Source organism: Struthio camelus, chromosome 6, assembly GCF_040807025.1.
Source record: "Struthio camelus isolate bStrCam1 chromosome 6, bStrCam1.hap1, whole genome shotgun sequence".
NCBI classification, from domain to species: Eukaryota; Metazoa; Chordata; class Aves; order Struthioniformes; family Struthionidae; genus Struthio; species Struthio camelus.
In genome coordinates this window covers 19,341,977-19,357,403 of record NC_090947.1, presented here as the reverse complement: position 1 = coordinate 19,357,403, position 15,427 = coordinate 19,341,977, and the positions used below count along the sequence as shown (strand labels likewise).

Sequence of the window (15,427 nt, the reverse complement as noted above, 5' to 3'; positions counted from 1 at the left end):
TTGCAAAAGGAAACAGTTGGCAGTAGTTCAGCCAGTCACTGTCTGGTGGTGGTGATAACGCTCCCTCTTCCATCCTCCCTCAGTTGCAGTGACAAGTACGATGCTGTGCAATTCACGCAACAGTCATGTACCAACGACTTATATTTACTGACTGGATAAAAACTATTTATACAATGACCGGAGCCAGCTTCCTTCCTGTTGCTATTAGCTTATTATTTGTGGACTCATTCTGTGCTGAATTATCTCCACGCATGGAAACTTTGTTGGCAAACTGGCAAAATACTGGTTTTGGTGTACTCAGTAAGTTTAAGATGATAATTAAACAACCATGAAGGGTGATAGCAAAAAGGATTTTAATAACATCCAAACCCTGTTTATGAACCCATTAAAGAAGTGCAAACTACAAAGGAGTATATTTTTGTTATTGCCGCTCTGAAAAATTTAGAGAACTAAAGCAACATTTGGCATTATTTTGGCAATAATATTTTACTGCAGAAACATCAAGAAAAACCCCCAAATGCCTCAACATAAAGAAAAAATAGTGCATTAACATTTTTCATTTTGGCTGGCTGCACAATTCTAGGTTTTATTACTACTGTTGTTCAGAATAAGCAAGATCCTCCACTTACTTCGCAGGTTGTAACAGACTTAGCTTGATTTAAGCCAGCAGAGGATCTGCACCTGCCACATCTTTCGATTAGCTTTTGCTTTTTCCATTTTTACAACACATGAAAACACACAGATCCATACAAACGCACAAAAGGATTCTACTGCTCATTAAATCCATATTGTGCGTTGTTGTTGTTTTTTCTCTCCAATGTGCAAACACCATCCCAGCAGGCCAAGTTAGAAAAGGATCGGGACCAGTCACAGTGAGAAGATTGAGTCACGGTCTGTCACTGTTCCACACGAGAACAATAACTACCAGAACACAGAAAAAAAGGTTTCTCTAAAATTGTGTCAGTGATGCACAGTTTTAAGGCAGCTTCAAGTACCGGATATTTGAACTGGCTTGGAAAGCACACACTGAAACTAAATGTGGAAACACCTTTACTTACTGTGTTAAAATTTGGGAAGAATCCAACAGCAGAACTACTGTCCACTGGGAAGGACATAAAGGGTTTGATATCCAGGGAAGGCTGCATCATCAAGGTAGGTGCACGCACAAGGGTGGGAAGGGTCGTAGTGCCTGCCAAGAGCAAACAAAACCAGGCATTCATAGTAGTCTCCTTTCCACATGACACACGTTAGAGCTATCTCTTGCTGACACAACCTCTAAGAAAAACTATTACCCAGAGGTAATAAAGTGGCTCTTTAGGAGTTAATATCATTAAAAGAAACCTACTTCCACACACTACAGATGAGGCAAAGCACTCTCCCATGGCTGTGGCTACTCAGATGCCGCAGAGGAGACATATGGTATATAAATCACACTGGCAGGTAGAATAAATCCTTTCTAAAGCTAAAAAAAAAATTTTCTGTGCCAAAAAGGCCGGGATGGGTGCCTACAGAAGTCAGATGCTTTTGCAATTCATGGTTGCCTATTAGATCAGCTAACACAGACAATATATGCAAGCTGAAGTCGAGAGGTCTGTTTCAGACAGCTAGCAACATGTTTATTTTTCCTTTTCTGATAGTAAAGTATAAGGTGCTGCACAAATATCTTTCCACCGAACATCCAAAAAAATTCCGTCTGCTTTACAAGGCAATGATATTAGCAAACAGACAGCAAGCTATTACACACTATTAAATAATGAGATGGCATGCAAATGAACTCAAATTTCTTTACATGTAACAGAAAACACATTTTCTTAACAGAAGTCTAGATCTTTCATTCTAAATAAGAGCTTTCCAGAACCATATATGCAGAAATTGTTTCTGTATGCACCTGAGCACTCGCCCTCCCCTAACATGACCCCAAAAGAATGAGAAGGTACACATGTCCAAATATGCATTTATAAGTAGCTGTCTGCCCTATTTGCATAATAGTGTGCCAGTCATGCCAATGGGAGTATTTTTTTCCGAAATCAAATATAGCAAAAAAAAAAAATCTTCAAACAACATTCCCCTCATTGAAATCAAAAATGCAAAAAAATTCTCAGTTTCTCCTTTCTATGTTGAGTAAGTAATTCAACACCGACTGACACAGCAATGGGAAACGCAAGCGTCCCATGTCTGCAAAGGAGGGTGAGCCTTTCTCTGCCTCTCCTGGACGTCCTCTTGGCCACAATTCCTCCAAAACTCCCTCCTCCTCCCGCTTACCGATGGCCAGCGCATCGGCCTGGGGGGAGGAGGGGAGGGGGAACAGTCCTATGTTCAGAGCGTATTTGGTCTCAAGCAAAGGTAACACGATACCAATGCACGGCATATTGTTCCTCATCGAAATTTTCTAAGATTTTTACACGCAGTCAGGAGGGGGAAAACAAGCAAGCAAACTAAGCGGTTTTCCCTCTCTTCACCCATGAAATCAAATCATTTGCATCTGCTTGCAAGTCCGAGTCTTCCATTACAGGGTCTCCCTTTCTCCCTGGTAAGGGCATATGAAAATCAAGTCAGAGGAGACATTTTCCTTCTTTTCGTCTCACCATCCTGCCTCTGCAGACAGTATTTCACACCCATCCTGAGTATTTCACACACACCTGAGAGGGCAGCTGAGTTCAGGACCCGGATGTGGCTCCCCGATGGCCAAACACTTCTAACTGCCAGCCCTGAGCTTTCATTTTGTCGAGGGAAGAGAGACAGACGTTTTGATGACAGCTGCAGCATAGTAAACATGATATAATGGTCTAGCAGATTAATAGCAGGCTGTAATCTATTCTCTTTGTTTCTTGTACAGGAAAAGTGTGATGATTGCAGGAAGATGGGTCCCCAACAATTATGGAGCGAGAACTATTGAATAACATCTCAGCTGAGCTGCACCACTTGAAAGGAAAAATATGGTTGAGACACACTGTTCCAGAATATTTTCTCCTATCCCAATACTTTCAAAATGTAAGGTTTGTTTCAAATCTCTAAGGCAGTTAAACCCTACATTCTGCATAAGCCCTGAAATTCATTGACAGTTGTGCTTAATTAACTGTAAGTCAAAGTACTCAAGTGGAGTCTCAAATGCCAAAAAGCTAAAGGCTGTCTAATATGCCTATAGTTGCTTCTTTATCTGTAATGAAAAAAGATATATCAACAGGAAAGTAGTGTTTCAGAGGATTTATCCAAATAAATTGTCTTCAACTGCAAAAGTGATGATTATTTCTCCTAGCTGGTTCTGACACAGTAGATTTACATAATTTGGATTTCAGAGTTGTATGCATACAGCAACTATGCTGTATTCAGTTATGTAAGTCTATAAACTGTCATCATCAGTCTAAGTTCTATGAGTTTCTCTTTACGGTTTATAAGCAATTAAACATCTACCAAGTAAAAAAAAAAGTGCCCTGTCCTCTCTTTATATATTCACACTTCAGTGAAGCTATGGTTACATATTTTACCTACATTTTACAGAAAAAAGTGTAACAGATCAGAATCAACTTGTGACTGACATTTAAAAATCAGAGTTAAGCTGAGCTTCTGAGGCAGCGTTTAACTGAGATATAGAAAGTACTTGGCATAAAAGTTAAGTTTTAAAAATTAAAAAATGATTAGCACCCGTCTCCTGTAACAATGCAATCTTCTTAGTGCTCCTTAGCTGAGGATAGATATTTCATATGACAAATATATTTCAAATCTGCCTGCAGTTTTTCAGGCCACAGTGTTTCTATGACTAGTAGATCAGGATATATTCAAAGATAGCACAAAATAGAAAAACGTACACAACTTGCAGATTGGTTAGTACAGGCATCAATTAAAGAAAAATTGTTCTACTATTACCAATGAAATACCAGTGACCTTGCTTGACTGGAGTTTGATTTTTAGACCTGCCTTTAAAAATCTCTGAAGAATTACCAGATGAAGATAACCTAAATTTCAGGTAGAATCCCTGAAGAATAATATCATCAACTCAGAGCAGGGCAGTTTTACACCAGCATTACTCCTAACAGTCAAATATATTCCCACCAGCACCCCATCAAATCTGCATGCAAATCTGAACTAAGCAGGAATACTGCCACAAGAAAGATGTAGCCGACAAGCTTCATTATCATTATAAATTTAACAGATGTTTACCATTTCATTAGCATTTTAACGATAAAGACAATTTACCATGTCAAACACAGATTGCTTTAAACTACTTGTAAATCTTTGCCATAAATATAACTGATCTTTCTTGTAAATTCATTTGCTCATTTCAGCTTCATAATTTTTAAGCAGTATTTTACCTTTTTTGTAACTGCTATTTTCACTCCTACAGCAGAAGTTACCTATGTACAGCAGATGCAAGCAGCAGAGACTTTGCGAAAATGGCAAAGGGACCTTGTTGGTCCCTTCTACCCTTGTCTGAAAGGAGGAAAGCAGGTTTTCATCTGAGCAGATGACCCCAAACAAATTCTCATTTTCTTGAGATTTTTTTCCTCCAACATATACTCATCTCAAAAACAAGTCTCTGTAACAAGCTCTACTTCTCTTTAATCGTATATAATTGGCTTCAAAAATCCTATAGCTCACTTGGCCATAGTTATGAAAGGCTGTCATCTTCAATTACTTGAACTTGACCTGTGTCTAACAAAAAAAAGGCATGTAAGTAATAGATTAAGTGACAGCAGTGATATTTTGGGGAAGCAATTGGTGCTAGCAAGCCTTGTACTGGTCCCTGCAATGGCAACGCTAGTCTCCCTGGACCACTGAGATGGGCTTTAGGTACAAACCAGAAAGGTGGCAGACGACAAGATGTGACCAGAGCAAACTTCTTGCAGCTCCCAGTGTGGCCAGCCTCACAGTAAGTCTGCAGCAGACAAGACTGGCACAATCCCAGTTTTGGCAAAGGCAAACACAGTTAACTTTTGCTGCGGGTAATATTCACTGTTCATCTTTTTCTAGCAAGAATGGTGTCAAGGTTCAGTAAAATTTGAGCGGTAAAATCTAAAAGCTTTTCCTCTTTGTACCCTCCTGAAAACTGTTTGTAAAAACATTATTTGTTTTTCTCCTTAAGCGCTTTCCTTTATTGCCTACAAGTATCAACAAGTGTGTAAGGCCTCCACATTAATTCCTCTGATTTGGATCAATATTGGACCATTACATGAAAGAACCCGATTCCATCACAAAATCTATTCATCTAAAATATGTTTTTCAAATAACGTCATCATATTTAAAGAGCAATTTTCCAAAACAAATTCCACTTTTAAAACTAGAAAGCATGGTCTTCAAAAGTCTTCACTGAAGGCAACTATAGGGAAGTCTAAAGCTGTAGTTGATTCTCTCCACTTCCTCTGTTACCACAATGTTTTGCTCCTCAAGTGCAAGGAAGCAGTTTGTACTTAAACAAGAGCAATGAAAGAGTAAATGAAGTGTTACCACAACTGAATAAAGGTATCTGGCTGACAAACTGCTACGGACAGGACAATCTTACATCTACCTCTGAGATCGCATGTGCTTGCCTTTGCTCAACTTGTGTCAAAGACAGACAATAGTGGGGTGAACTTCAAGGGGACCTAATTTGGGTGACTGATACCCACTACAACATATACTTCAGAGTTGCTCTGAAGAATTTTCAGTTTGGGACAGGCTATCCTAGCTTTTCCTCCTTGAATTGACAGACTGTTTTGAGCTATGAAGAACCAATACCTAGCCAGGGAACGGCAGCAATACAAGAATGACTAATGGGATGGGTGAGTTCTGGGCTTTTTCTTCTCTTGATTTTTTAGTGCAGCATTTTTCAGACACGGCGTGAGCCAAAAATGTCCCTTGAAGGGTGGATGACAGTTGTCCCTTTGGTTTTGCACAGGTTGGCTGAATCCATTACAGATTGCAACCACACTATGCTCAGTCATCCTGCCTTTAGAGTTCACACTGTCACCTCAATTTACATTGTTTGCCCTTAAAGCTCCACAAGCCTTAGGACCAGGCAGGACATGTTTGAATTGGTTTCATGAAGTGATTTTCAGAATTCTGCATGCATTCATCTACAACCTTCTTCTGAGGCTCTAAAGCTTTCAGTACAATTTAGTAATTTGTCAGTGGAACTTTTGAATATTGTCAGAAATATTTATTTCAGTGCGTGGCTCAAAAACAGTTTCATAAACAGGTTAGAGCCAGAGGTAGTACCTAGGCTTTCATATTGAATAAAGCTCTCCAACTCCATTGCCTATGTCTCGCAAAGAAACACTATATTAAAAAAAAAAAAAAAAAGCCTGCTGAAGATTTTCCTACACTTATATGCAGCTTTATAGGATGATTAGAATAATGAAGTTATGTTTATAAAAACCCCCACCTAACTACAGAAATGCATTCCATGAAAAAAAAAAAAAAGTTCATTGACTAAAATCTGTGCCTCCGTTGCATTATGCCCCAGACCCATCCGCTTGCCTTAGGATTCCCCCCTCCACCGCCACAAAAATGACAGGCAAGATCAGTCACTTGCAAGTCACTACATTTGTAGTTTAGGTATTTATACGGCATTCATCACCATAGCCCCCGAGATCTTTCCCAATATTTAACAATAGAAACACTAATCTTTCTTCCTTCTCAGTGTGATCAGTTCACAGGATTTAGAGGTATATTTAGAGGTATTTAGAGGTAGATTTATTTGTATCGTTCTGGCTATAAACAGGTATTAGAGAATGTCCTAAGACAAACTGCTTTAAAAAAAAAAAGTTAAGTTCAAGTAATATAATTTTGAGTTTCTGAAAACAGCAGGTGCTGATATCAAAATGCTTAAGCAAAAAGCCATTTTAGAAGTATTTAATTTAGAATATTTATGGAGGTGAATTTTAAGTCATTCTCCTATCTTAAATAAAAAGTAACCTTCTTTAATAGACTACTTTTTTTCAGGACTCACTCAGCAGAACAAATATTGCCTCCTTATAATACAGTACTATGATCCATGAGATTTACCGTCTCCATAGGGATTCCAGCTTGTCAAAAGAAAAGAATCAAAGATGAGAGAGAGAGAGAGAGAGAAGACCACTCCTTCAACAAGGTTTCCCAAAAGGCAAATTAACATGAACTTAAGAGATATTCATCATCCAGGCAACAGAACTATTTTTTAAAATAACTTGAAGCAGAACATCAGCACATGAGAGATACGGCACAGTCCTCAACTGACAACAGGAAAGATACTAAGCACCATACAAACTACTTCATTAATGAATGCGAATGGCAGTTCCTGTGAGAACTAACATGATTACCACTAGAACTACTGTTATACACACATCTTTTAAAACTTGGAGAGTGCATTGAATTCATATCTCTTAAATGCTCTTCAGATATCAATGCAGCAGTCAGTCCTTCCACTGGCTCGTTAACTGATTTAAATAACACAAACCATACATGACTGTTCATGTTTGGCTATTAAAAACTAGTACAATCCTCAAACATGTTTTTTCAAAAGCTTCAAGGAAAGGCAGCAAGAACTACTGCAGTGCCTACAGCTATTGGACAGCATTAAGCAAGAACTGCCCTGCATAACTAGCATAACACAAGTTACAGGAAAGCATAAGTCCAGGTCTAACCTCATACAGCAATATATCTATTGAAAATGATATGCCAAATGTTTTGCATTCCATTCTGAGCTTGTTTTTTCAATAGGTCAGCGTTGCAACAAACCCAAAGGCATCTGATGCAGCTTGACAGCAATGTACAAACTGTCTATATACCATACAGTTTCTAAGCTCTTGTACTCAAATAGGATTTGTTTAAAAAACATGGCAGGCAGAAAATAACTCTGTCCCCACAAATTAAAATGTGATTTCCAGTATGGGTGAGTGGGAAGACAGTCATTTCATTATCATCCATCTAGAAATAAATGTATGGTGAAGGTATGTTAACAGAATACTATGTCCTCTCTTTGTATACAGTCAGATACCTCAAAATGAAGTATTTCTATATCTCAAATACATACAGCATACCACCTAACTAGATCAGTATAATAAACAAATTGAAATCTATGTTGCTGAAATGTATAGCAGTTTTGACATTTAATCAATCCAAAAAGTCAATCATTACCTACTTACCTAATATTGATAACCATATACAGCTCATTTACAATCAAAAAGAAAAAATGCATAGCTGTATACATCTGTCATGCATTTCACATAGGGATTACAAAATTAAGACATAAAAAGCATACGCCTAAATATTTCACAGAAAATACAAATTTAACCAAAACATCTAGCCAGCAGCTGGGGATGTAAATTTGCATGATCGTTCTCTTCAAGTCTTTTGAAATTCTGATGAGGTTCTGTTCCTGGTAATTTGTGTGTGCCTATAAAATGATTTACCTTCTCTCTTGTCTTCTCAATATAAGGTTAAACAACATTAAAGGGGCAGCACATTACAGCGAAGGAAGCCAGGCTACTATCAAAAGTATTCATTGCATAGATTTTTAACAGGAACTTACCAAGTGCAATGGCTGAATTTAAAATGAAAGGCAAAAGCATAACTAGAGTTTTAGCAACCTTTTAGCTTCATTATTAGCATGCTGCCAAAGAGCCTGGCATATTGGCTGACCCTCATCAAAAGTTCACCGTTGTCTGTACAAGCACTCACTCAGACAAGTACAAGACTTTTGTACTTGTACGTGCAAGCAAGCAAATCGTTATGAGATCAGACCTGTCTCATTAAAATACTGAAGGGCTGATTTGGTACCGCCTTAGCTTCCGTGAACTGTAAAGATTCCTCTGCCTATCTGATTGCTTTCCATCTCCCATGTCTTAGGATGTAGAATATAGATCATAAACACTACGCATAGAGTTGCTATGAAGATAATCCTGGAAGAGCTGATATTTAAGACCCCTGCTCTAATAATATTAATGTTCAAAAGAAATTTGTAAATATTTATTTCCCTAATCTCTACATTTAGTTCCTCAAAAATCGTAGACAGCAAATAATGTTTACCCTTAAAAGGAGAGGTGTTAACAACAGAAAGCTATAATTTTACTATTTTAGAGACAAACAAATAAAAACATTAATCAAGAAAATCGCAGCCTCTTGCAGTTGTACTGCATTCCTAATAGCTTAAAATAAAGACAAGAATCTATACAGGTTTTGCACAGAAGACATCAGACCAGATGGAGCGGGAAGGAAAGTCCAATAATTAGAACTAGAACAGATTATCTCATATTTTGTCTGAAATAACTGTGTTACAATTATCTGATCATATCATTTTGAATAGCCCTGTCCATCCTACACATTTGCAATAATTGCACTCATCTGGATTTGCAGAATGCGTGACACATTTTTTTGCATTATTTATATGAAAGCATGTTTATTAGCATTGGCTCCTTGTCAAGCCTAAGCAATTAAATAAATTAAGGAACATCCTCCACTACATTTAGAAGAAATATCCGGGCTTCAGTACTACCGCAATCTGCCATTACCTGTAGGTAATACAGAAATATTTGTCATCTGTTTCTTGAAAGAGCTAGGTCTTCAGACTTCTAAAACAAACAAGACTATTTGTTTCACTGGAAAGCATAGTAGCATGTTATAACTTAGTACCCGCTAGTCTAGCGAGCTGGATTTTATTCCACATAAACAGTGACAACTATTAATAAATGCAATACTCCTCGTCCTATGGGAGTCCTGCCTGCATTGAAGTCAACTGGACTTTGCAGCCTGTCCCAGTTTCCTTTTAGAAATCTCCTGGCTTGTTCAAATCTCTCTCCCCAGCATGAACAGGCTTATGAGCAGCCCTGTTCCCCTCCTCTGTTCCTGTTTGGTTTGAGGAAATGCTGCTTTGGAGTTGTTTTCTCTTTGAAATTGTTCAAGTATGACAAAAACCAGCTGCGTCTTTTTCAGCTCTCCAGATTTCCATTCTTTTGCCGTCTGTACTCATGGAGATCTTGAAATCCTGCAAATACTTTTTCTTGACTTTCTCAAATCAGGACCCTTTGACCCCTTGCCTTTTCTACTCTCCAGTACAAAGGCGCAGTGAGAGAGGGTATTTGTTTGCTCTTCTGCCGCCATTTTTAACAAAAAACATAGTACCACAACAATCATACTTGATGCTGCAACTTTATCTAGAGCGCAGGGCAATCTGCATTTCAGGCTCCTTTTTCTGAATGCATGTTCTCCTGGGCATCACGCCTGTGAGCGTCAAAGGATGAAGCACAGCACTCCATCCCCTCTCAGTTTAGGATACTGTAACCAACCCATGCCAACAGTTTATTACCATACCTGTCCAAATGCAACTGCTTTTTCCCCTTTGGGAACCTGTAAGAAGTGCTATAGGGTGATGAACAGCTTTCTAAAGACAAAGAAAATAGAAAAAGTATTGTATTTGTATTTAGGAAATAGAAAAAGTATCAAGGAAGAGCCTAAAAGTCCCTTTTGATCAACATAATGTTTCACTACAAACTGAAGCTTCCCGACTAAGGAACAGGAACAAAAAAGGACCAATTCATATTATTTTAGAAGTTCCATAAGTTTCAAGATGAGGCCTGGTCTAAGTTTGCTTTTTAGAGAGTTTGTCTCCCCTGTACCTCTAATACAACCACATGTTTCTCAAAAACCAACCCTTTCATCCTGAATTCAGGTACCACCACACTCATCATCTAATTCTTTGAAAGCCTCAGCACAGACTTGACTTTAGCAAGTACCGAGTTGCTATCTGCGGAAAACTAACAAGTCTATCAAAGGAAACGCTACTAGGTGACTGTTCTCTCATTATTCCATCAAAGTTACTGTGCCTTGACACTTATATTTGGAGGATTTATGTCTGCAGTTAGCTTCTTCCTCCTTATTCCACTTCCATACTCAAATAAACCAGCTCGGCAATGCTATACAGAGAGGTAATAGGGGTCTAGACCCATACGCTTTCTCGCAGATGACACTAATCATTAACCAAATTAGACAGAATTTCCAACTCTCTTGAAAGTCATCATAGCTCAGAGAATTTCATGCCTCATCTGCTTTCCTCATGTATCACACAATCACCCCTAGCAAATGTAATTACCTAAGTTACTTTTTATTTTCTTTTTTTAAAGATAAAGACTATAGCAACAGCTAATTTAGCTTTCTGAAAGTGTTCTATTGAAACTACTTACAATCTAAACAAAGGTCTCTACTGAATGAAATTTAGTTTTCCTTTCAATAAAAATTTCCAGTTTTTCAGAAAATTCAAAAGGAGTTTCAATATTCAATTCCCCCCCCCCCCCCAATTCTATCCAAAAGGTCACGGTTTCAGTGGCCATCTTCCCTGCTATTTGCTGCTTTTTCTACAGTTAGGTACTGCTTTTACGAGAACCACAGTGTTTCTATCTTGAAATAAGAAGCAATGAGATAGGGAAGAATGGTGGAATTAAAAGTCTTCATAATATTCACCACGTAGCCTATATTCTGTGTTGAATGTAACTGTTCTACCAAAGCGCAGAGCGTGCAGTAAACACCTGTCCAAAACAAGCCAAACTTGTCAAGTTGGTGGCAGATTTATTACACTTGGACTTAAACTGCATGTGATATAATCCTTTTTCCAGGACTAGTTTTACTAAATAGAATCCTAGAGGACTTAGAAGTAGTTTATAGAAGAAAAGAACAATTTTATAATTTCTTAGTCAGTACAGAAAGGAAAAGCTGCTCCTCCTCTAACTTGCCTAATTCTTCCTAGTGCCATATCTGTTACTCCTACTTAAGTGCCAAGAAAGTATGATTTCCCGGAGGACTTCAGTTTTCTCATAATCGTTTGCCCTGCAACATCTCCCACTTTTCACAGCCTGCACTCATAAAGGTTACAGTGAGGGACAAGTCAGAGCTGTTTCTTGAGGTTTATAAGTTACTAGCCCTCTGTTACACTGCACCCTGGAAATACAAAAAGTGCAAACGCCTTCCCTTGCTCAAGAAAGCAGGAGTTTGATTCAGCACTTCTCTCACCTAAAAACACCAAAAGGGTACTTTAACCTGGCTGTGAAAAAATCACAAGAGTTGTACTTCTGACCCATGTTCTTTAGGCCACTCATAAAAGGAAAAAAAAAAAAAAAAAAACCACACTACGGTTCACCAATACCTTGGCATATTCAGAAGCCAAAAGCTAGAGAGGTTTCATTAAGACCATTTCATAAACCATGAACGATTTTAGCAAAACAAAAGCATAAAACACAGACAACATAGTCCCACAGAAGTTCCCCACTGTTATGAAGTGTCATGATGCTTACCTTAGTTCCTAAGGTTATAATCCACCTCAGCATTCAAGCATACACACAGCATCAGACTCAGATAAATAAACCCTCAGTTTCAACATGGTGCTTTTGTGATGTTAGCTGCTATGAGACAGTGGGCAAGCAACAAGTCTGAACAGATTGAGGGTGCTGTAATTGTGTGCTTAGCTTTAATTACTCTGGAGGACAGTGTTTGCAACTTGACTCCAGAGGGAGGGTAGCCTACTATTGACATCACCAGATCAAATATAACCTAAAAGACTGATGATCTACATCTCAGTGGCATTTCCTCAGTTATTATTCTTAAATTTAAACTTAAGGGTTACTGCTTTACCTAGCTAGCTGACTGCTATAGAGCTGCATTTTAAAATAACTTCTAATAGAAGAAATGGTGTCTGCTCAGATTGCTGAAGAAATTGGTGGAAGGAGATCTGGGAGCGCAGGGTTATAGACACTGCAGGGCCCTGCACTTCAGGAAATCTAAGTCCTCAAAACCTGGCTCTGTTGAATGAAGGTGCGCTGCTGTACCTCACTTATTCTCAAAGTCAGGATCGATGGATAAATAAGAATTTGAAAGCTGATAAAATTAAAATACATGAAATCTACCCTCTCTTACATGAGGGAGAATGAAGGCAATAGATTTAAAAACTAGCAGCAGAAACACTGGTTATCTGATTGAACACCAATTAATTTGACTAGAAACATTATTGTGACTTAGGAAGCAGCAATATACCAGCCCTGCCAGGACTGGTCCCTGAAGTGCTTTGATGCTGTTATGTTTTCACAACGATAGACTGCACAACATAAACTTGGGCGACTGTACCCTCAGCTAAATCAGAGAGAGAAAAAAGCATTATATAACAAACGTTTCTGAAAAATTAAACTGAGATTGGACAGAGAAGAAAAATTTTAACAAAATATTCACATTGACATTTAACAGGACTTCACATAGTATAAGACTTTTTTGAAAGTCACCTCTAAACTCCTGATCAATAATGAATATAACTAAGATATTGCATATCATTAAATATAATTAAACAAAAACTATACTGAAAATTAACTGAAAGAAACATAAGGCAAGAGGTAATGTTTAAAAAAAAAAAAAAAAAAAGCCTGAAAGGTATTTTTCATGAAAAGTGTAGTGCATCTGCTTTCCAAGACCGTGGGTGGAGCAGAACGGGCAGTCCCACCTTTGCTGCACTCGTCCTGCCCTTCCATGCTGGCACTTGCCTCCACCAGCACTACCACGCAAGCACCCAGCGCATCAAGCCATCTGGGAATAAACTGGCAAGAAACCAATACAAGAGAAGTTTGCTTTCAGCCAGTTCAATGAACTGGTCCAACTGAACTCATAACTGTGCAATTGAGAGTACCATGATGGTGGTAGAGGAAAAGAAAACTTGCAACAAGTGCCACAGGAAAAAGCCTGAAATTAGATCAGATTAAAGCTGCTGTCAAATCGTACCTTCAGGCATTTATTAAATTGTATGGTCATAGCTTAGATTTCTTTTTTGTTATTTCAAATGAAACGTTCACCCAAGCAAAGCACCTTATCCTTGAACATTAATAGCAGTCAAGTGTTGAAAACAAGTAGCAACCAGCTGCAGTCACACAGTTCTTGACCGAGGTCCCCATCCTGCAATAAGCACTGGGGCTGCGTCCGTCCCTCTACACAGACTCCACTACAAGAGTTAGGCCTAAACAATTTATAAACTTTCTGCATGGGGAAACAGTGACTTTTGTTGAAGCATAATGAATTATTGATACACTAGGTAAAAACAGCATGTCTTCCTCCTTCTTGAAAAGGTCTTGATTGAACTTTTTTTTCCCTGAAGGGGCCTTCTGCAGGAAGAGATGCACAGGGTCACAGAGCTGAATTTAGCCCACTATGTTTTAGAGTGCTAACCCCTAAACAGTTGTTTGGCAGCGCTGCCCAACCGCATACTACTACTGAAAACAAAAACCACGAGCAAGAGCAGATCTGTGTCATTTTCTATGATACCTTACACTGAGACAGATGAAGTAATTCACCAGTTTTGACAGATCTTACAGATGAGTACAACAAATTCTGCTCCATTACCAGCAAAACAATTAACACAGGAACACACACTTGAAATGTATTCACTGCAGTTTTTAACTTGTCAAGGGTCTATTAGAGCCTCTTAGACTGGAAACATAGCAGATGGAAGCTATACTAAAAAGCTGAGGATTAATAACCGATTTAAATGGACAGTCAAAAGGAGAGATTACTGATTTTTATTTGTCATACTTAGCTTTCCGGCATCAGCAGTTTTCCAAACATCTTAAGGATTTTGTTGACTGAGAAATAGAGCAGGAACAAGTAAGCTTTTCAGAAATAAGCAACATGGGGGGGGGGGTAGGGGGAAGAACGAGAGAATAAACTCCTGATATAGAAAGGACTACGCACTAAGTTTGCTCAGATATCAAACTTTCAGAATACAAACAAAATTACAGTATGCCTCCAGGAACAGTGAGAAAACCTACCTTTTTATGTTGTTTGTATACAGATGTGTCTGTGTAAACACACACACGCTCACGCGCACACAGTGCGCTCATGCAGTTAAACTATCAACCAATGTTAGCTAACTGGTTAGCTCAACTAACGGGTTCCAGGAGACCCTGCTTTCAGAACAGAAATGAAAAAAATTTCCAGTTGACCAGCTGGTGCTTGTTGTCCCCACCAAGGGAAATCTCTGGATTGTACCTCTACTGCCTCAATTCCCTCAGAGCAGGAATTGCGTTAATTTTGCTGATTAGTCACGCTGACCAAGAGTGTTTCAGCACAGCTTTCAGTGAGCGCTCCTTGAACTGGCCCTCAGTGTAACACTTCATATTCTGTAACAGTTTATATTTGTACTTAAAGTCCTCTGAAATACTACATTCAGGCGTTGAACTGAAACTCTTCCAAAAGTGAAGCGGAACATCCATTTAAAGAGCATCCACCGCACTACACAAAACGTAGACAGAAGTCAAATATTGTAACTATGTAACTACTGTAAGAATTAGGACAAGAACCACCTGGAAGCCATACAACAACCACAGACTGGCTAACACATCAGCAAAACATGTTTTTGTCTAGGGCTAGAAAACAGACGTTACCACCTGAGCTATGGGATACACTTTCCAATAATTCATGTGCTCCAGGGTCAGAGTCAGAGCTTTAACTT

General features: G+C 38.6%; 1 protein-coding gene across 7 annotated transcripts in view; it reads right to left on the bottom strand.

Annotated features, from left to right (window-relative positions):
• The window catches only part of ZNF385B (zinc finger protein 385B), a 176,825-nt gene that overhangs the window by 59,765 nt on the left and 101,633 nt on the right, over window positions 1-15,427 (bottom strand). For all 7 annotated transcript variants that reach the window (XM_068948393.1, XM_068948396.1, XM_068948392.1 and 4 more), the window contains one exon: window positions 1,059-1,189. In XM_068948393.1, the coding sequence (XP_068804494.1) occupies window positions 1,059-1,189 (131 nt within the window). The remainder of the gene's footprint in view (window positions 1-1,058; window positions 1,190-15,427) is intronic.